Source organism: Indicator indicator, chromosome 5, assembly GCF_027791375.1.
Source record: "Indicator indicator isolate 239-I01 chromosome 5, UM_Iind_1.1, whole genome shotgun sequence".
Lineage (NCBI taxonomy): Eukaryota > Metazoa > Chordata > Aves > Piciformes > Indicatoridae > Indicator > Indicator indicator.
Window position 1 is genome coordinate 24,453,179 of NC_072014.1, and position 23,783 is coordinate 24,476,961.

The window sequence follows — 23,783 nt, forward strand, 5'->3', positions numbered from 1 at the left end:
ATAACAATTTGCCTCCAGCTTCTCAGCCCCTCCAAAATCTCCAGCCTCCTTTGCCTTGCTCTCTCTTTGTATTTGAATACTTTTCCCTCCATTTCCTCTGTGCAGGCCAGTTTCCATATTTCATCTTTGCCCATGAGACCTCCTTCATCTCTACAAGACTTCTCCAATCCCTTCGCTGCACTCTAGCCAGGCTATCACCTTTACCTTTTCATTCTTTCAGAGAAGCAGCAAGAAAGTAGAGGACACACAAAAAATTGCTTTCACAGAGATGAACCATGAAAAATTACCTGCATATGCAAATTAGTTTTTTCAAACAGATTTTCAAAACCACATCAAAATGGACATAAAACACAAATTAATGAACTTCACCCCCACCAAATTCAAAGGAATAGTTTGAAAAGGATGAGCTACAACAACTCAGCAAAGTTACCAAAATGTAAGTGAGAAACAAAATAGTTGAGGTTTTGGTTGGGTTTTTGTTTGTTTTCATTATGCAGCTTCACTAAAAGTCCATAAAAGAAGGCTTCTCATAGCTTACTCATGGTGCTCATTCTTCCAAGCTTAGAATTTGCTAGACCTATTTGTGGCCATAATGTCACAAACATGATGCATTAATTGTCCTGTTTAAACTACTCCCTCCTAAGATTCTGCAAAGTATCTGCATTTTTATCTTATCATACCTCTGCTTTTGTCCATGTTTCTAATCTCTTCAGTAGTTTTAACAGATTACAATCTTGGCACCTGTGTATTCCAAATTATTTCTGATGTACCATCATCTTTTTTTATGTTGATTCAAAGAAATTTTAAAAATCATGCTACATATATCCCAAAAACAATGATCCAAGCATAGTTTCAAACCGCTTATCATCAGAAACCTCATACTGTCATCGCATTCTGTTAAATAGTCTTCAGCATTGCTTATCTGATTATACTGCTGCAATCTGTCCTTGGTATTACCTATTTTGAACACTGACCTATTCTAAACAGATTTTAAAATGAGAAATAAAAAACAAGTATGTTCTTAAAAGCTTCATTATGACAGGTGACTGAACAAGGGCAGGTTCATAACTACAGCTCATAACTCACTAGGGACACATGGAAAAGAAAAATCTAACCCAAGAAAACAGCTTGAATTACACTTTGTGGTGTCAATCAGACATGAAAGCTTATGCACAACAAAAATCCACAGGAAGTGATTTCTACTGCCCAAATAATCCTATTTACCATCTTGTAATTTGAATAGTATCATTCTATCGGTTGCATCCAAATTGCTGCTGTTACTAAAACTTACATGTTTAAAGACATTATTACTTAATGCGCCAACAGGCTGGTACATAAACATAAATCATACCCAGCTGAGAGAATTCTACATTTGGAATAAATTTCTACTTTTATTTTAATAAGCATTATATGTGTTTACTCTTCTCATCAAGGGAAAATCATGTATCTCACCTTTTATCTTTTCAGAAATATACCTTTGTACATCAAAGAATTCTTATTTAACATACCACATGAGAAAGCAGCAAACATAAATCACATACATCTTTAATCTTACACAGTGATTCAATCCTAAATGTTCAGGTGGTTTTAAATATCATGATACTATTTTAACAACACTCTGAATTCGTGTACAACATCCAGTGACATAAATGGCTTTGAAATCCAAATTCAGGTGTGGATTCCAAGGTTGCCTATTTTATATTTTTTTTTAGTATCCCGCAAAACGGACATGCTCTAACATATTTACTTTTGCAGTTTGACTCCTTATATTGATATGGCTGATAAACAAAAGCCTTTCATAATTTCCCAGAAAATAGCATCAAGCCCATTTGTCTATTAAGCTCACATGTCACATGTATCCCATGTGCTTGGAATATATTTAGAGATATCTTAGTTATGTCTAATAACACAGGAGAGCAGCTTCAGTCATACGGTTTTCTTTTACTAGTAAACTAGCAGAGGTATAGCAATTACACATTTTAGTTCCTCTCATTGCACACTTGCTGAAACTAAACATGCCAACAATAATTTCAGCAAGGTACTCAGGTGTGTGGATGTGTATATACTCATATAGATACATTACATATTCTAAAGTCATCTGCATCAGTTTCACAGGAATCAACGATGGAGTGTGTACACTTCAATGTAGATTCAGTTGCAACATTTCGGTGCATGATAGGACCGTGAGTTCAACCATGAGTTGAACAGGATCTGTTTCATAGTGTGTTATGTCTGCAGCAGAGATCTGGAGTATGTACTCACAACCCCCTCAAAAGCCAGTATTATTAGTGTAGTCTTACAATCTGTATAAATTTCCATGAGTGGCCCTACTCTGATTAGAAAATTAAGCAAAGTAAATACGTGTGTCACAGAAACAAGGCAGAAGTTACAAATCTACGGGGAGTTTTGACCTAGTTTCTTGACAAGAAAGTTTTGATTCGGAGGAGATGCATTTTCACTTCATACTCATAATTTTTCCATTTTCTACTCACTATTAACAATTTACTTTCTGAACTATGGACAGGGGGTTGTTTTTATAACTGTGCTGTTTCATCAAAACTTAAGCCTAAAGCCTTTCCAGTTGGTTCCAAAGTCTTTCTCTTTTTCTCTTTATTATATATGGTATTTTTTCTTGTTCCAGAAACAGAGTGATATTCCCCCAAATCTGCATCCTAAATTAGTCCCAACAGTTTGCATAAAACTTGCTACAGATCAGGGACTAACTTTCCAGCCACGACAAGAGATTGTTAGGATAGATTTGAATATTAATTTTCACCTAATAGCTATAATTTGAAACTTTACTATTGTGTATACAAAATCAGCCCAACTGTTATGCCCCTGTGTGTTTCTCCACAAGCTGACAGGAAATACTTTTTTCAGAATAGAAACTATACATCAGGCATTCTCCACACAATTGTATAGCTGGGCCATGTTTAAAAAAATATTGCAAGACTGACAATTTATTTTAAAAAATGTGTTTCTTCTGGGCTGAAATTCCATACCCAAGAAATACATATTCTTACAGCTTTCTAGAATACAAAATATTGCACCCTCTTATTTGCATAAATAAAGCACTTGGACACTTGCCTTCAGCTTCAGTTTGGTCATTTCACTACCATTGATTCCTTTTCTACCAGCCAGCCACCCCATGTCAAATTCTGTTTGAAATTTTTTAATCCAAACTGAAAAAGATTATTTATCTTAACCATCTTTTTTCCAAGAGAAGGCTCCAAGGAGACCTTATTGTGGTCTTACAGTATCTTAAGGGGGCCTACAAGAAAGCAGGTGAAGGACTTTTTAGGGTGTCAGGTACTGATAGGACTGGAGGAGGACAGATTTAGATTAGACCCTAGGAAGACTTTTTAGGGTGTCAGATACTGATAGGACTGGAGGAGGACAGATTTAGATTAGACCCTAGGAAGACTTTTTAGGGTGTCAGATACTGATAGGACTGGAGGAGGACAGATTTAGATTAGACCCTAGGAAGACTTTTTAGGGTGTCAGATACTGATAGGACTGGAGGAGGACAGATTTAGATTAGACCCTAGGAAGACTTTTTAGGGTGTCAGATACTGATAGGACTGGAGGAGGACAGATTTAGATTAGACCCTAGGAAGAAGTTCTTCACCATGACGGTGGTAAGATACTAGAACAGGTTGCCCAGGGAAGTGGTGGAAACCCCATCCCTGGATGTTTTTAAGGCCAGGTTAGATATGGCTCTGGGCAACTTGGTCTAGGGGAGGGTACCCCTGCCCATGGCAGAGGGATTGGAACTAGATGATCCTTGGGGTCCCTTCCAACCCTGATAATTCTGTGATTTTGTGACTTCTTTTCTGCAGGGCAGCCCTACTCTTTCTTTGTTTTCATCTTATTTCTAAAGCTAACAGTTTTCTTTTACTATACTTCACTCCTGTATCTTCTGAGGCCTCAAAAAAACAATTTTCTTGGTTGTTTTACTATATCCTTTTGCAACAATCTAATTTTTAACTTTGTTTAGTTATCAATGACAATTAGGAAGGCTGTACATACAGACAGATCAGTCTAAGCAGAAATTTCTTCATTTTGCCTATTCCTTTCAAATTCAAAAATTATCATAACGTTTCAGAAACACAATTCTTTGATAATTTGCAAAGGGGTATTTTTTTAGTTGAACTAAAAAGATACTATTTCCTTGCTAAAAATAACATAAGCCACAGTGATTTTTATTTGTAATCACAATAGAAGCTGATATCCTTCCTACAAGATGTTCTATATATTTCTAATCAGTATGACAACACTGCAGATGATTAACTTGATTAGATTCTCTATGAACATTAGTAAGACTATTTAGGAACACTACTACATTAATTTTGCAGCACAATCCCCATATGAGAATTTTCTACATGTAAAGATCTATATTTAGCATCTGTCTCTGCCTCCTATGGACAAATAAGGGAAAGGAAGGTCACAGAAAAATCTGTAGCACTCTGGGAAAATTAAAGGGAAAGCTAACAGCCATATTCATGCCAAAGAGCCCACATATGTAGTTTCCCTCTAAATCCTCTAGGAAATTCCACAATTTTTATCCTACTGACACCAAAGATGCGATTCATATTCTTCTAGGCACCACTGAAAAGTACTGTCAATAAATACTGTCAGGGAAAGAGAAAACTAAGGTTCTAAGAAAAATGAAGCAAGGATTACTGGCAAATGTAGTCTTAATGAAACTAAGCAAGTCACGCCCCATTTAGATGCTCAAGGAAACACACATTTTTCAAAAACTTGAAATTCTGTTCTAATATTGGGGTTTTTTTTTCAACAAATATGCAATATAAATCTTTTCACACTAATTTTGCAGAAAGAAAACAATTCAACACTGATTGCTCAAAACCAACCGTTCATTGATAGTTAGAATACATAAAAGATTTATTGCTCAAAAACTAATCTCATTTCTTGCTTTCAGCTTTTTATAATAGTAATTTTATCAGTTTCTTAAGGATCCAAATAGTATATGAAGTTTGAAAGTTTCTGAAAATTATGAGTTAAAACACAAATAACCCAGTTATTTTTAATTCTCATACATTGTGTGTTTGATATCTCCCCTCCCCCCCCCCTCCGATATTATTTCTGACCTATATTTCACAAACCTAGATGAAAACATTTGGCTTGGGCAAACAACAAATGCTGTTGTAATACCAGCAGTCTATGGATTACAATCATGCTTCTATTTAAGCTTCATATCCAAAAACCTGTTCCTGAGCTTGCCACAGCTTTGAAATCATTCCTCAACACTCCAGCAACCAAAAAGCTACAGATAATTTTTAAAAATAACTTACAAAAACACTCACCTTGCTGTCTCCCTCCATTCTGCATCCTCTCCTTCACGCCAACAAATCTCATCAAGCTCAGTAAAAAGATCATGAGGAATGTGTTCCTCATCATCATCTTCTGTTCCAAGAATAAACTGCACCCTTTGTGACGGAGTATCTGGGGAAAAATAAAAATGTCGAGTCCAGAACATCAATTTTTTGCCCTGAGCAAGCAAATAACCTAAAATTTCATGAGATTATCCAGACTCTTTAATCTGTATCACTTACTACCACACAGAAAACATGATTATAGTTACTCTGTAGAAGCATCTATACGCAAACACCTTCAGATTTGATACCTCTTTATTTACTGTAGTTGTCTAGTCTGCTAATTAAACAAACTCATCTAAAGATAGAATGCGATGTACAGAAGTAGTGACTACAGGAAGTTGGAATGGTGTCCCACAGGAAAGAGGTACCACAGAGAGGATTACAGACAGATCTGATAAAAGTCACTTACTCTGGTATTACAAAAACTACTTTGCCACATTGTAAGTCTAAACCTACAGAATTAAGCTCAACACATAAGGTGGTAAATTAAACGCACATTCTTTGTTTTATCTATCAGGAGAAAGAAACCAAAAGACACTTCTCTGATGTCAATATACCACTAGGAATTGCAAAAAGAATGCATCATTAACTACATCCATCCCCTGCCCATTTGTTTAAACTGTTTCTACATGGTTAGGCTGTTCCAGATTGTCACAGGTTGAGTTGAATCTGCTGCTGATATTCAATGCCATGCTGCCATCATGCCAGCTTCAAAATGAAAGTACTGGCTGAAGCAAATTATTAAGGGGCTTGAAGTTCAGATTGTACCATGAGAGGCTTACTGTCTTGGTTGCCAATTCTGTTTTCTGGGTTTGGGGTGTTACTCTTTTCCAATAGTTGGGCTGTGGGTCAAGGGTTGGGGGGAGGTTGCTGGCTTCTGCTGCCCCTTTCTGAGTTCTGCTGCATTTTCTGCAAATAGGCTATGGTAATTGTGTATTTTATCATCTCATTAAACTCTTTATCTCAGTCCAGAGGTTTTTTTATGTTACTTTCCCTCCTGTCTGTGTGGCAAGAAAGAGTGGGCTTGTGACAGTGAGCTGTATTAACCCAGGATGCAAATGAACAAGTTGTTTATTTGCCACAGCTTCCTCATTTTACTCTTCTTGTCTTGGTCTTCCCTTTACATTCCTATTACTAGTGATTTTTCTTCATAACCTTTTGGTGCAAACCACTGAATATATTTTGGAGACATACTATCCTTTTTCTCATCTCGCTCAGTAAATTTCCAGAGATCACAGAGCACCATAATGAATGTGTATATTGAGCATTCATATGCATTAAATAAACAAAAGCACCCCAGACAAATAACCAAAATTTGTTTGCTTATTTAAATGCAAATCTCAAATAATCTCTGCATGAAATCTAGTCTCTCTAGAAATACATAGTTGCTTTTTCTGCAAATGTGTTTCAAGTCTCTGAGAGGAGCAACAAGTCCTTTGTGAGAGCTGATGGGGGCCAGGCTGCCAGTCAATCTAAAAATTATTTATCCAGCAGAACAGATCAGCAATTCCTTGAACATTATCTAAATGCAGTTTTTTTTCTACAACCAGATTTTTTAGACAATATTTTCTATCCCGCAGTGAAGAGCAGCACTGCACAGAATCCTCAAGCTCTCTGAATTTTGGGGGGGGGGGGGGAAGAAGACAGACTGAAATGGTATCACTCACTGAATGCTGGTTAAAGAACAAATATGGCACTGATCAAAAAAAAAAATTAAATGCACTACTGATACAGGAGATTAAATTCACCAGTAAAGAATTAGTAGTAGCATTAGTAAACTTGCTATAGCAATGAAACACAAACAATACATGACAGTTTCACCAGAGCTCTGTTTAAACAGAGTGTAAAGATACAGTATTGTCAATCCTACTTAGTCCTTCTCAAAGCAAGGAAATTAAACCCAGGAAGAAGTTACAAGAGATAAGGTACTACTAAGATCCAGAAAATTAAGTGCAGGGGGACAGAAATTACTTTTGGTGACTCATTAAGGAACAGGTACAACCTTCTCTACTTCTATTACTCTTCTCTCTCATTGTTGAGTCCTTTTTTTTTCCCCATAAGACTATTTCAACCTTTATTCTAGAGCCCCTTCCAGCCTTTCCCTACCTATTATTTTAAATTATGTTCCTCATATCCACATATTGGTATTTTATGGAGAAACAAAGTAAATACAAACATCAAGATTTAATCTGAGACTAGAAAGTGTATTCTGGTCAAGAAGCGTGCAAATTACTAAAGACAATTTGCCAGGACAAAATTCAATGAGATGTGAACTTGCAAATGACAAGTGCACACGACTAGCAACAGAACATGGAAAACAAGCTACTTGGATAGAGAGCTGGACCCATGCAGTGAGAATCTGAGAACAAGCATTGCCAGGAACATCCTGTACTCTTGATAAAATCAGCACTAGAATTGATTTACAGCAACAGCTACTGTTAAGCAATAAATGAGTAGTGTTGTACAGAAAAGCTGCAGCTTTTTGACAGTTATGATACTCATGCAAATGCACAGTTTCAGCATGGGAAGGAAAGCAGAGTATCAGAAAGCTCTCAAAATCAGGTGAGTAGTAACAAGGGAACACCTTACTGAGTCTTCTGTGTAACATGCAGCTACTTGACTGGCAACAGTGAAGAATCTATATAAATAACAAAATATGCACTAAATTCTCTTGTTTCTTTTTAGCACACCAGTAAAACTAGTTGCTAGAGTCTAGGTATCTTTATTTGCTGCTGTGTGTTTGTACTGGTGTGCAAAACCAGCAAGCCACAGCTCAATTTTCAAACAGCAGGCTGAGAACTGGAGGGGGGTACGGGGAAGTTACTGTTTGCTTTATTGTACTGTATTTTTTTTTAAAGACAAAACTCTAGAAAAATTAAATAGGAACAATTTCTTTTTTAAATAAAAATAGTATCTGTTGGTTCTACCTATAAAATGACATTAATGGAATTACTCATATGAGCAATGACAGATGGATTTGGCTCTTATTCATACGAGTACTAAATACCAAATATGTCATTAATTTGTTACATGAAAAATGAATAACATGCAATTCACAAACAGTATGAAAGAATACTTCAATTGCTGACTGTCAAATTTGATAACTTAATCCTTGGTGCAGAAAACTAATATTTGCAAACTAGAACACTCAACATTTTTTTTCAAGTCTAGGGAAACAGAAATTGGCTTGAATATTATCTGTGTCTACTCCTACTTCAAGTAATACATCTAGCATTTAAAAAACAATAAAAATTGTTCATATTGGTATTACTATTTCTAAACAAATGAATGTAATCTAGATTAAATTGGGGGATGAGGGGAAGGTAAACTACAAATTTATGAGACTAATTAGCGTTTCTATCACTGCAGTTATTTTATATTAGAGCACAAAGATATTAGAAGCAACATGAATATAAAGTTCCACAATAAGCCCCTGATTATTCTCCTAAGCAAATGACTCATCACCAATTCAGGAAATCCTTCAGGGCCAGCTGGGGTTAAGCAGAAAGTCTGGTACATGAGAGGAGCAGAACCATCAACAACAGCCCATGCTTGGCTAACGAGGCATCTCAGTCAGAAGTTGAAACAGCTTTCCATTTGCCCAGTCCCATAGGAGCCTCCTGCCAGACTGTGTGTTAGACCTGGTTTTCTCTGGGCTTGTGCACTCATCATCTGTACAGCATTCACACAGACACCCAAACTACCTCTGATACCTCTAAGTATGCCACATTTTAAAATCTGTGTAAATCTACAGCACTGTTTAAAGGGTCAAAACTAAAAATCTGGTGGACACGCAACTGTTGAAAGCACAAATTCACACTGGGATTTGGTGCTTCAGAAAGGAAATGACCCTGCAGCAAGCTGGCATACTGCTTGCTACCATGACTCTTTGTAAAATCACTAACATCCATGAAACAAAAGCAACATGTGGGTACAGGCATGCCAAAACAGCAAAACTGAAAGCCATAACTGCTAATAACCTAATTTTCAGAGGCCAACACAAAGAGCTGCTCCCAGGAGCAGCACTGAGTGCAGGCAATAGGGAACAGTGGGTTACATCATCGTCCCACCTTGCAAAACACATGTAGGAAAGGTTCTTTCCTGTCCTGGTTTTGAGGCCACAGATCCTCTCTTGCCCCAAGAGGGACAAAAGAATGACACTCACACAAACAGACTGAAGAGTGGTGGAACATTTAAATGGAAAAGCAATTGATGAAACTACAAAAAACTACAAGCATAGTGGCAAAGATATCCCAAAGCATACAGAGCCCCTTACACAACATCCAAAGGCTGCCCAGCTCCTCCCTTCTCACAACCTGAGGGTATACCCAAACCCCCAGGGCTCTTTCTTCCCCACACCCCCACCCCCCACTAGGCTCGTCTCAGGCTGGCCAGGCCTGAGACTGCCCCCCTGCCACACTTTCTCCTCCTGGCATTAGGCCTAGGCAGGCCTAAGAGGCCAACAGGATTACCCAACAGAGAGCATCTCCCACAGGAGCAGAGAGGGAAAAAAGAAGAAGAGAATGACTTTGCAGATGGATTTATAGGGTGCAGGATTTATGGGTAGAAATATGCCATTTCCTGTGTCCACCCCTATTGGGTGGGCACCCGGGACACCGGAGGCGTAACTTATGTGGCAGTAACAGGAGGCACCCAGCCTGAACTGCCACAGAACCATAACCAGGCATAACAGTTCTGGGCCAGGATTGCTTCCTCTTGACTGAAAGAAGAGAACAAAATCCAGAGTTGGGCAGGGGCAAGAAAGCAGGATCGTTCTCAGTTCCCTCACATAAATTCAACCCAACAAACAACCTGCTCTGCTCTACCCTTCAGAGTGACCCATATCTCCTCCATGCATGCCAGGATTTCTCCCAAGACAAAGCTGCCCTGCCATCAGGCAGAACTGCACACAATCTCCCCAAGCCATACCACAAGCAGAATTACACAAATGTATCCAAATTTTGTCTTCTGTTCTGCATAAACTATAGAAAGGGTGTCAAACATATTTTTGGTATCACTCTATTAGCTCAATTGTCAGAACAGGTTTCTGGATTTATAAGCCTGTTGACAACCTGCATTTAAGAACAGAATTAGCAGTCTAATACTTCTTATTGAGGTCAGTATATGTAGACATTAAAAATTACTTTTCCTACATTAGAAAGCATGCTAAACATTAAAATAAGATTTACATTACAGAAGTTCATATAAGAACGTAAACATCACAGACAAGATCTAATCCATGCCTCATGTTCTTCTACATTCACGTTGAAGTGAAATTAAACATACAAACTTTCTTTTTTTGATTACTCACTGCACAGGACAGGCTGCAGACTGGGAGCGAACTGGTGTGTAACACAGTTAAGATCCATAACAACTCCTTTCAATTGAAGGGGAAATTATGTGAACAAATTCACAGAATCACAAAAAGAAAGGATCGTTTCACACACAGACAAAACATTTGTGATCCTCCTACTTGCAAACTCATCAAGTAAGCGGTGGATGGGGGCTCACCTCCCACCTCCTTCCTGTGCAGATTAGGCATTGCCCTTCAGCTCAGCAAAGGCAGGAATCATAAATCACTTTTTTTTAAATTAGAAAACTTGGTAAAAATTAAAACTAAATTTACATTACTAAATACCACAAACAGCCACACAGCATACTTCTGCAAGTCTCCTCACAGACCTTAGAAACCTGTGTTAGGTTGGGAGAAAGTACTCCCTTGTTTGCTCCTGTGGCACTTCATGCTTACACATACAATCTCATTTCCAAGAAGCTCACTTCACATTTTCTCCACACAAATTGTTTCCATCATCTTAGGCCTATGACAAATAACCTTATCTTTTGAATCTGACAATAAAAGCAATTTCCAAGCTTTGATTCTCTTCTTTTTGCTAGACTCTTAAAACTGCAGTTACATTATTTTAATCCAGATTTGCTGCAATCTGTTGCACAACTGCCCAGAGATTCCAATTTCCAAGTGCATCCTTCAGCAAAGCCTACAGTTAAGGGCAGAAGAACTCTCTTAAGAGCCATATTCTTTACAAACAATTAAATGTTCCCTGTTAATGCCACTTTGAGTTTTGAAGGTAGCTACCAAATAGTCCACTGAGTTCTTTCATTACACTTTTTTCAAGCCCCTCTAATACTAAAAGAAGTTCCCCTAAGCAATTCACTTTTTTGCCTACATTACCTTCAGAGAAGCTTTCTTGAACTGTGTGTAGAGTCCTCTGTTAGTCTCATCTCCACGGCTGCTCAGCTTCCCTTGCCAAATCCAACATCACGAACCACAAATCTTTAAAACTAGTGATTATTAAAGCTAGATTTCTTAAAAGAACAAACACAAACTTTGCACAAGCTCCATCAGTGCCCAGTCCTAGAAGGCACTACAACAGACTGAAATCAATCAGTCCTCACAGCTGTATTTAATTCATCCTCACAAAACCTGTCCTTAAAGGCACCCTGCTGAGAGTCAGTCTTCTCATTCCACCCCATTTTAGAACCGAAACACACCTGTGTATGCACTTGCAGCCTAGAAAGCCAATCACATCCTGGGCTGCATCAAGAGAAGCACAGCCAGCAGGTAGAGGGAGGAGATTCTCTCCCTCTACTCCACTCTGGTGAGACCCCACCTGGAGTACTGCATCCAGTTCTAGAGACCCTATTACAAGCAAGATATGGACATGCTGGAATGTGTACAGAGAAGGGCCATGAGGCTGGAACACCTCTCCTATGAGGACAGACTGACACAGTTGGGGCTATTCAGTCTGGAGAAGAGAAGGCTCCCAGGAGACCTTATTGTGGTCTTCCAGTATCTTAAGGGGGCCTACAAGAAAGCTGGTGAGAGACTTTTTAGGGTGTCAGGTAGTGATAAGATTAGGGGGAATGGAAAAAAAATAGAAATGGGTAGATTCAGATTGGATCTTAGGAAGAAGTTTTTCACCATGAGGGTGGTGAGACACTGGAGCAGGTTGCCCAAGGAGGTGGCAGAAGCCCCATCCCTGGACATTTTTAAGGCCAGGCTGGATGTGGCTCTGGGCAACCTGATCTAGTGTGAGGTGTCCCTGCCCATGGCAGGGGGGTTGGAACTAGATGATCCTTGAGGTCCCTTCCAACCCTGATAATTCTATGATTCTATATCATTAACCAGTAAGTGCAAGCACAAGAGAGATACTTCACTGGTTACAGGCAAAAAAGAGACATCAAAAACCCACTGAAAATTGCCACTAAAATCCATGTACATAGCAATCAAGTGCAACCCTACCAACCAAAGGGAAATCTGAACCACACTTTCAGTGTCACCACAGCTTGCAGTGCAGACAGAGCAGTCCTGGCTCACTTCTGCAGCCCATCAGGACTGGCATCCATCACCCTCCCAGCAAACAACACCAAGGAGCTGCTGTATTCTAGAAAGAGGGTTTTGGTTTACTTTGCATCACATTCAAAATTTAATTCACACAGCAGCCACAATACTTGCCCTACAAGGAAAGCTGTGGAGGAAGGAAGCTTACAGTAGGCATGCAATTGTGGCCTGGATGACAACAGCAGCATTTTTAACTGGAATGGATCATTCCACAGCATTTCTACTTTCTTTCCAAAAAATCATAAGGCAAGATGGTGGAAATCTAGATCCTGAAATAACTTAGCTTACAATTTTTACTACCCAGAAAAGCCTCTCCATGAGCAAGTCATGTAATCACAAATTACGCAATACAAAGGTACATCGTTATGACAAAATGGAAACATCTTGAACAACTTCATCTGATTAAGAGGAAACAGACAGCAAGAATCAAGTGTAGGAAAAACAAAAATGAAACCTGAATAACTGATCTGTATCTCCAAATGACAGGACTCCTTTTTATTCCACTATACGTTTACATATTATTTGTTTACAAGCTCTGAATTTGCACACTGAGAACACTTGGGTTGTTTTTGAAAAGTGACAGTAGGAGATTAAAAGGAAAAAAAAGGAAAAAATAAGAAAAAGGTGGGGAGGAGGGATGTCTGAAACTTATGAGATGCCACCAGAATGTTCTAAAAATTTTATTCTCTAAAGAAACTACAAAGTATCTGGTACAGCTTTCCCAGCCATGAGTCAAAGGGATTATCAGGAAGCTTCTAACCCTGGTCATTACATTGAATACAGGTGTTTTCTAGCCACACTGGTACAAAGAAAACTAATTAAGAAATTGTTTTTCACTTGACAGGAACCAGGTGGAACTTGTCCACTCTGAGTGGGGCCTGCATAATGCCACAGCACTATGTGCACCATGCAGCTCCCTTAAACAGTGATAGCAGAGCAAGATCTGCATCTACTAGTGCACCTCACAGATTAAGTTATAAATTGAAGAGAGATAAATTATGACCAAAAACTAATGCTCCATTCCATGCTTCGTTAACTGAGCACTCTGAAGTACTTCATATCTGAATATTTAAGGCCTTTACTTGTTCCAGCACCTCTATTATTCAGTTTTTGCATTTTTGGCTTTTTTTATACCTCCTTTCATACATCACTGCTTCAAAACACTGCTAATTTATTCTCTTGTATCAGAGAAATCCTAATTTATTTTTCTGACTTACTTCAAAGCACTGTTTTCTATCAGCTGGTCTCACAATGCTTATTTTCACTATCTTTCTTCTTGCACCTGCTCTTTGAATTTTATTTGCCTATCCTCCCTCTCAATTCTCATGAATACAGCCTCCTACTGTTCAGCAGAAATGTGTTAAAAGGTGTCTAGCGAAAGAGGGAATCAAACATTTCTGCACGTTCAATTAATTTGGGGACTATTTTGGATCTGCTCTCTTAGGCAGCACAGAACCTCATACTGACTTGTGCATCAGGGATAGGAAGCGCATTTGTCTTCCCTGCAACTTCCTGCAGCCTCTGAGTACTGTTATAAGCTTTTGGTTGTGGGGAATGAGAGCTAAGAAGTGTTATTGAGGTTTAGTGGATTAAGATTTAATGCAGGAAGTATCTATTGCTCCCTCTGTGTAAATAAAGCATAGGAAAAACTATGCTTATATTCTCTCTAAAGGCAATGCTTCTCCCCAGGCAGCACAACCTAACTCCTCTAAGAAAAATCCATAGCAAAAGCAAGAATGTGGATAGAGACTACCATTAATCCTAGAGTAATTTTGGCTGCCTGCTCTGACTGTGCTTAACCCCTCCATCACTGTATAATTTTCAGATCCTTTTCATACATCTCTGCCTAGGTGGACTGATGTCAAAGCTTAAAGTCTGATTCTCCAGCCAAACTCCTAGAAGTCAGATAGTCAAGGGGGAAAATCCTCAAATTTAACCACTTAGATATTATTTCAGGGTTGAAAATGTTGCCATATCCAGATTTTCCTGAATATTTGGTATGTCCATCATTATGTCCTTTGATTTGTTATCACCCAAGCATTTCAAGAGTATCTTCAGCATTCTGGATCCACAGAAGACTTGCATGTCTCTGCTCTGTATCTTGTCTGTCCTGAGCTTTATAAAAGTAATCATTTATGTGACCTACTATCAATTAAAGGGTGTGTAAGTCATAATACCATTACAAATGAAAATGTGACTAACAAAAGTGCACTCCTGCACCAATTTTAAACAAGGATATCTGCAGACAAATACACTGTGAACACCAACTTAGAAGTGCACTTCAAAAATATCTTTTTACATTACTGCTATTCCATCTTGGAGCTCTCTTGAACACCTGCTGATTTTTACTTAACCCAGAACTGTGCTGAACAGTATGTTTCATTGTATTCACATGTGTCAAAGACTATTAAGGACAGATTCAGTCAGTTAATTCCTTTTTCTTAGCTTCTGACATTAGGAAGGACTCAAGTCTAGGTCTCCAGAAACTGAAGGAACAGAACTAAGTTCTCAGCCAAAATGTGTCACACGCTGGCATTTAAATAAAACCAGACGACTCAACAGAAGACATTCACAGTTTAAGATATCTAACTTTTGGCTAATGTAACTTTCAATTGTTTCTTTCTAATCTGACATGATATGTATATATGCACGTTCTTCTTGAAAACTATTTTAATAATTTATGAACTTTGCTGTTTTCCAAGAAAGCAGTTTCAATGTAGTATTGGGTCTTCATGCATTTGAAATGGATTCCAGACAGAATCACCACAGCCAACATTTTATTCACTCTTCAGTCTTTAAAACACAACTCTCATCTATTAAGTTTGAAAAAGTCTTGACTTTGTTTTATTTTCAGTATAATCCCTTGTGAAAGACTCGAGCATCTCAAGCTCTTTACAATACACTTCATCATCAGCATTTATTATCCACTTCCTCCAAAGATTTCTACATACATAATACAAATTTCAGATTAAAAGAAAGTCTTATAATTACTATTCTGTAACCTGAAATTACATTGGCACATTTCCCTAATGATTTTAAAACATTCTTCTGTTGCACAGTGACAAACTGTTTTCTATGCATGCTTCCACTGTATTTTCTACAGTGCAGCCTTGGGACATTCCAGCCCATGTGCTTTTTATTTTGAACAACAAATAATGCTCTCCTGTTTTGAAACAAAACTTGATTAATTTATTCATGAGTACATTTTTCTGTTCTTTTCTGTTGTTTTTTCATTAAAAATTTTCAGGCCTTTAGGAGTTTTGTATCAGGTTCATTTACTGAAAGGTACTTTTTCCTGTTTGCCTCTTAAGTCCTCAGCAGACTCACCTCACAATGGCACATTACAGTGTCAAGTAGGAAAAAGGCAAACACAATGTGGATCCTATTTCATATCTGATAAAACACTGCAGTTTTAGTAACAAAAACTAACTGTAAAGAACCACAACTCCTCTATTTTATGTTTTAGGGACAAACATTCTAGAGCCTTAACTTAGGGCAGTTTGGTGACAGTCTACCTCTATGAGAACACTTGTGGACAGTGTCCTACAGCTGCAGAAACAACTGAAATGTCTCATGTATTGACCACCACTGACTACTGCCCTTCACCAGAAGGATAAATCTTGACTCTCTAGCAGAGATTAGAGAGACACTGCTAATTGTGTCCAAGCCGTTAACGGGACAGACTATGCATGATCATACTGATGTTATTAAAAGATCTAGGCAAAAATAAAATTTATCTTACCAAAAGGAGGAGACTCTCTCCCATCTTCTAATCCTGAATCTCGCTCTCTGTCTCTCTTCCTGTGTTTATGTCCACGGTGCCTATGGCGTCGGTGACTTTTTCTTCCACCTAGGGGCACGTGGACTCCAATGAACAACGTTCGATGACCTGCAGGTGAAAAAAAAAGTTACCTTTTAAAAAGGAGCTGTGGCAATATAACAACAATATTGATAACCATAATATAATTAATGGTATCATAACTATAACTGCATTGTTGTGTAATACTGATTATTCTGTTAACAGTCATAAAATTGATTACAATAATGATGTAGCATTGCAGGTGTACAGGACAAAATCCCAGTGCTTATGATGCAGTGCCAGATTTATTTTTCTCCTTCATATCTGCATCTCTGTGTGTGAACTTTCATTAAAGCCAAACAGGTATTCAGCAAACACTAATGTAAAGGAGCTTACAGATCTCTTAGCACGAAACTTTTGGTAAAGTTGCTGTTTCCTTTTGTGTGTACAGGAACTTTGCAAAACTCAGTGTCAAACCTTGACAGAATTCTTGTGGAAAATTCACTGAAGGGACAAAAAAAGAAGAGAGACCCAAAAAAAACAATAAAACACTATGGAAGCCAGATTGAAAAATCCCTATACAACTGTACGTGCTCACATCATAAATACATTTTTGGTAGCATATGGTGCTTCCATTTCTTCTATTTTGTTTTTTAAAATGCATAAGAAAGTACACACTCCTATGCCTACCACCACCTTTGAGTCTTTCAGCCTGAGGAATTTTACATTGCTGATCAAGCCCAAAAGATTTAGCTCTCTTAGCTATGTAGGCTAACAGGATCAGAGCACAGTAAAGTGTTTAGAAGGGGGAGAGCGCAGGGGAAATATGCAGCAAGTACCACAAAACAGAACAAATGGGAAAAGACTCATGACTCACTACAGGCAAGTCTCCTACATTTACTCAGCAGAAAGACAGTCCAGATTACTCATCTCAAATAACATTTATTTTCTCCTTGAAACAAGCATAACAGGGCTAGTGGATAATTACCGCTTTGCTGCAATCATTCAGCATTGTCAATCATCTGAAAAAGGTCAAGAACATTAAGCTAAGGTAGCACGTGATCACTAATCCCATGGAGACTCCAGCAGGGGCAGAAAACACAGCAAGACAGCATTTGTCACAATACATCAAAGAAATTCAAGGCTGACAGAAATTCTCTGCAGAGGCAGAGCTAAAAAAGCTGGAGAAAAGACTCTGGATGAGACACTAGTTACTCCCTCAACTTTGATTCATACAGAGGAGACCAGAAAGCAGTGGCATCAATTTGGGGAGACTATTTTTGTAGAGTCAAGAGATTTTTCTGAAGCAAAGCCCAGGAACTGAGAATTATTTATTTAGGTACCTCTTTTTCTTATTACATTTAACCCAAGAAATAATTTAAAGAGAACTGCTGCCTTTAGTGTATTTCAAATGTATTGCAATCAGTGACGCATGAAAAATGCGGAAAGGAAAAAGGAATTCATTAAAAAGACATTGAAGGACAGCAGTAATGTAGTACTCAACCCTTCCTTGTTGCTTTCATTGGGTAGAAACCCCCAAAACATATTGAAAGGAATAAGGTTACCCTTTCTAATATTTTAATAATTTCCAGACATGCAAATAGACTTATTTTAATTTAGTAATTTAATACATTCCTGGTGGTTTGTGATAGAAGTGGGCATGCTTATCCTAGTTTTGTGCCACTTCAGTGCTCAGGTTGTACCTGCACCAGGAAATGCAGATTTCAGTTCCCACTTCAATTAACTTCCGGGGCTGAATCCAGCACTCTCCCTATACAGACAGAATCAGTTCACACTGGAAAGAAAACAAGAACCTGGAAACAGAAATGGCTAACCAGGAAAATGCAAAATGGGTTTTATTTCTACTGTGTGAATCTAGTGAGGCAAACAGAGTTCCATCAAGGCATAATTTCAATTAACTAGAGAGGAATCTAGTTCCTTGTAAAAAGATTCAGTCAAATAGATGAAAAAGAAGAGACTGACATGGCAAAATGAATAGTTTTCTACAGAAAAAAAATGATAGAGTAAAAAGCAAAATAAAAAAAATCTCAAAGAGTTCAGAAATTCTGCTTTATTAGAAGGCCACAACTGTGGAGCAAAAAAAAAAAAAAAAAAGACCATCTGGAAACAACAGAAAAACTAATGAATTCTAAATTGCTGGAAAAGTGACAGTGAATGACAGAAGTAGGAAAAAAAAGATGAAAGAAATAAAATATATTCAGTGAGTAACATGGCCTTTCTTCAATTAACCTTTATGTGGTCAAGATTGTAAACTAGTGCCCAGAATGTATTTTTTCCTGTACAAACTGACTAATGAGTTTCCAGTGAGCTCAGTAAATTTCCCAAGCCCAGAATGCCAGCCACAAGCCTCCTCTGCCATCTCCAGCACAGAGCAGGTCAGAAACAATACACTTTGTCAGACAGTTTCTTGATGCCTTACTGTGGCAAAGGAGTATCCATACCTGTTCCAATGGATTTCTTCAACAGAACGTTTTTACCCCCTAGAAACAAAACCTGCCAGGACACTTTCCTGTACAACGTGATCTAGGTCATACCTTCACACCCCTACCATTCTGTGATTCTGTAAAGACTTTCATTATTTGAATGTGAGAATTGAGAATAATTTGATGATGAAAATAAAGAACTTTATATTAAAGTTACTAACAGAAATACCAAACGAACTTTTAAGCTACAGTTCCAAACCCAGGATTTTCCTAAAACAACATTTTTCAAAAAATTCTACATTTCAAGAGGATCAAGAGAGGATTTACTTTCATTCCCGTTGCTGTAAGTCCCAAGAATCAGCGAGACTGTCATTTTAATGTTTTGCACAAAAGTTGTTTTTAAGAGATTTTCGTCCCAGCATAACACAGAATCATAGAATCATAGAATCAGTCAGGGTTGGAAGGGACCACAAGGATCATCTAGTTCCACCCCCCCTGCCATGGGCAGAATACAGGCTGCAGATAGCTCCTGAACATCACTGATTATCAATGGTAAGCTTTCAAGTGACACCACTGGAAACACATTTCCTCCTCAAAAATGTAAAACTGGGTTAACAAGACCTTTCTTTTTTAAACAAACATTTTTATGCCTTCAGCACCTATGTTTACAGTAAGATCTCACATTACACTGGCTGAATTTTCCAAAGAAAGAACATCTGTAATTTCATTCTGGCTGAAACCAGTTGCAGGATATACAGTAGGATTCATGTTTACTCCTTGTAGGTCATAACTAATTCTGTAAGGGCATTTCTTTCATTTATCTTTAAGGCCTTTTTTCTGTGTTTTTCAGTTGCATTTTCCAACGGTGGTGGTTGCAGAAAATATTAACAGATGAAGTGAAGTCAATTAAAGTATTTTTTATTATATTTGGTCAGTTAGCTTAGTTTGCATCTCTTCTCTTCAACAAACTGTCCTGTAATGGGAACAATTATACTTAAATAATTTCTTTATTTTGTATAGCTCAGCCATGAGTACGGTGGGTACGCTGTAAGATATTTTGTGTGCGCATGCACAGGTAGCCACTCACAATCAGGCCCACAGAAATGTACACAGCTGAAACTCACTCAGGTAAGCACGTGCAGATCTGTGTTTCTGGACACACTTGAGAGCTTGGCCTCCTCTCCTTTCTCAGGAAAAAGAAGTACATCTAATAGACATTATATTAAATTTATGTTATAATCAGAATTATTTTAGGTATCAGTGAGCCACAGAATTTAACTGGTCTACCTGAGTTTTTTAAAGTAATCTTACATTAACATCAATAGAGAGTTTTACCATGGAAAGACCATAATCTTGTTCCTGCAAATATATGCTCTGAACTAAAATGTTGATATGTATTTCAGATGCACCACTAGGAAAGATAAAAATAAGTACATGCACAAATATTTTTAGTATTAGGCTTTAGGAGCAAATAATTTTTAAAAACTGAACCTCAGAGAAAATACATTAATATAGAAAGATTATTATTTACAATCTCAGCTTATTTAAAAAATGCAACATGCAACACACTGAATTGATCTCTGCAGTGTCACCTTTATACAGTGCTATATAGCCACTGTTAAATTGTACCAATACTATTTTTTTAAAAGGAGTATTCTTAACCAAATTGCTCATAGCTGGGAAACAAAGCCCAGAATATAAAGTTAGTTCAGATCTATGCATTTATAGCAGAAGAGGCTTTGGCCCCTTCAGGTTTACCTTCAATGCACTGAAACACTACTTACGTGAATATACTTTAACAATTACAGAAATAATTACTTGTTATAAAGAGTTATTTTTCATTTCCACAGGATTACATGAATAAATCTAAATTTTATTACAAAATATTTTTAAGGGCTTCTGTTAATTATATTTAATTTTCAGAGAGATGAAAGTACATGTATGTATATGTAACAATCAAGACTCGCCCTAAACTTTTGAAGAAAAAGTATATTGTGCTGCAAATATCTCCACTTTGTGGAGGTATTAATTCTTTGCCCTAGAAAAGACAGATATGAAATGTACATTATTAATATGAATATATCTTGCAGAGACATTTCTCAGAATAAAATCTAAGTAGAACAGTTGGTTGGCATTACTGTATTCTAAAGAAGAAACTCTTCCTTACACCAAACTTTGGCAACCCAAAGGTAAATTAAACACCTAAAAAGGCAACCTCAGAAAATCAAATATTTTCTGCATACCCCATGAAAATGACAGATGGAACATTTTAAAATGTAATTCAGAACCTGGCATTCTGGGTTCTTAAAACAGATGTTTGTCCTAACTACCTATCTTATTCATGAAATCAATGGAAAAGAAATGTAGTGGCATTTCTACAGCTTTGAAAAAATATATCCCATCATAATTTATGGGGTTTGACAACTTAGCATAGGAACTTCTAGGCATCCCATTGCAGTTGTCTGAATGGCAAGGACACTGCAAGGAAAACAGAGATGGAGAAAGGAATTGTAAACATTTACCTTAAATTAAAGGAATTAAGATCTTTGTAACACAACTGTTTAACAGTACAGATAGTTTCACCCCAGTGCCTCCCATTCTTATTCCAAACAATTTTAACACAGAAAACACACATATGAAGCACACTCATCTTCCCACTTCCCCATTGGCAGAAATTCCACAGACCTCCATATTACACCCATCTCAAGGGACTGAAGGTACTGAAGAGCTCCTTAGTGAACCAGTCACGTTAGTGCTATTACATAAAAAGTGACTGTCCTGGATCTGCGTATCCATGAGCACACCAGGTGCTTGTGGTACATCAGCCAGTGTTGCCTTCCACCTGGAATGAACTGAACCTGCCTTAGGCACCTGCAAAGACCAAGGCTTTCAGATTCCTGCTCACAGGCATGAGGGACAGGGCCAGATAAGGGAACAGAAGGGTCTTAAAGCAGCTCCAGAAAGAGCAAAGGCAGACTTCTGTCACCTATTTAGGAAACACTGCAAAGTCAAGATGCCTTGAGAGAGAGGCCAGTGGTTCAAGCGAAGTATCAAATGCCTGCTGACCATAGCAGGACTGGAGGGGTTTATCCCTTCTCTGGAAAACAATCAGTGCCTGAAACCGTTCTTATGTATTGCCAGTTAGAGCTGAATCAAACACAATTTTCCATCCTCTCAAAAATGAACAATCAGGTTTAAACAGAAAACCCATAGACCATGTAGAGTTCTTTTAAAATTGCCTTTTTCTTTATATGAGAAAAAGCGATTATGGTGTATTGTGTAGGAGCAGAAAGTACATGACTCATGATTCAATACTGTAGTGCAGCAGGGAGGCAGAACTAAAGAGAAAGCAGAAAGGACAAAAGCAATGCTTCTTAAACCAATCGTTTATATTGCTGTTCGTGGTTATGGTTTCCTCAGGGGACATTTTCTACCTTTTTACCATGGTATGATTTGGAAGAACTGACAAGAAAACCCTCATGAATGTTTTAGATTATTCATGTAACTTATGTTCTAGGTTAAACAGAAATTATGCATTAAAATAAAAACCAAAACAATGTCCCTGGCCCAAGCAAACATGAAGGGGATACTGAAAATGGAGGATAAGAGCATCTTCCTGAAATCATTAAAGTCAAGGACCTTTTAAAGAGCCCTGATCAATGACTACACTCCCAAAAAGTCTGTCTTTTTTACACAAAATTTTTCCAGGTTGTGGCTAGGATAAAATGTTTTTTTAATTGCATGTATATTCATTCCTGTTGCTCCTGAAGTGTTTTGTGCACAGTCCTATCACAAGATCAGGCTTTGCCAGAAAGTCGTAAAAACAAGCAAGCAGACACAGAACATCACAGGACCCCCTCAGACAGTTACACACTTTCCACTGATGGAAAGTGAAGCTGTGTTTATTGGAGGGAAGAATTTGACCTATATTTCTAAATTAGCAAGTCAAAAAAAAAAATGCAAACTCAATATTAACATAACTGTATGTTAAAAAAGAAACAGTTCTGTCTTCTGAAGATGCAATTTTGCTGCTTTCACCCATAATGGCAAGCTAGTCTATGCCAGTTTCAATTATTAGAACTTCACAAGGTAAAATATTTAGAAATATTAGTCCCCACAAATACTGAAAAGGTTCTTTGTCACTGAAGCTCACAGCAAACCCAGACTTCAAAACCCAAAGGTCATGATCAACAGAAGACCATGGCATTCAGCCAATACTATGTGCTAACTTCTTTATTTTTTTCATTTAATTATTTTATTCATTTAATTTCTTAATGTGAACTTACAATGAGATTTTATGAAAATTCATGAATCTGCAAGGTGAATCACCTTCCTACAAACACGGCAACACTTGGGAAGGGACAGGAGATTTGTGCAAAAGGGCAAAACCAGACCATTACCAAGGCAAGAGAGCAAGCACAACTCAGGAGAAAAGTAAGCGAGACCGGAAAGAACACTGAGACACATAGGGAAAAGGAGACAAAACTAGCAAGAGGCATAACAGAAAGATGTGCCTTCGAAATGACAAATGGAACAAGCTAGAGCATCTAATCCCTGGTAGGCAACAAAATGAAAGAATTCTGTGCCTGTAAAGCCAAAATATCTTTTTGAAGAGACCTACAGCTATACAGCCTCAACAAACATTACAGCTGTAGAGCAATCTGAACCTTTCTTCAAGTCTTTACTTCCACAGCTTGTACTCTACCTCTCCAACAAACAATGCTGCAAGCAGAATGAGATCGCTCAGAGTGAACATAGGGATGAATGGGGCACTCAAGGAA

The 23,783-nt window shown here is 37.8% G+C and overlaps 1 protein-coding gene across 2 annotated transcripts in view; it reads right to left on the bottom strand.

The window, feature by feature from the left end:
• Positions 1-23,783, bottom strand: part of SLC4A10 (solute carrier family 4 member 10) — a 118,749-nt gene that overhangs the window by 64,254 nt on the left and 30,712 nt on the right. For both annotated transcript variants that reach the window (XM_054380746.1, XM_054380747.1), the window contains 2 exons: positions 16,502-16,648; positions 5,328-5,466 (listed from right to left, as the gene is read on the bottom strand). In XM_054380746.1, the coding sequence (XP_054236721.1) occupies positions 5,328-5,466; positions 16,502-16,648 (286 nt within the window). The remainder of the gene's footprint in view (positions 1-5,327; positions 5,467-16,501; positions 16,649-23,783) is intronic.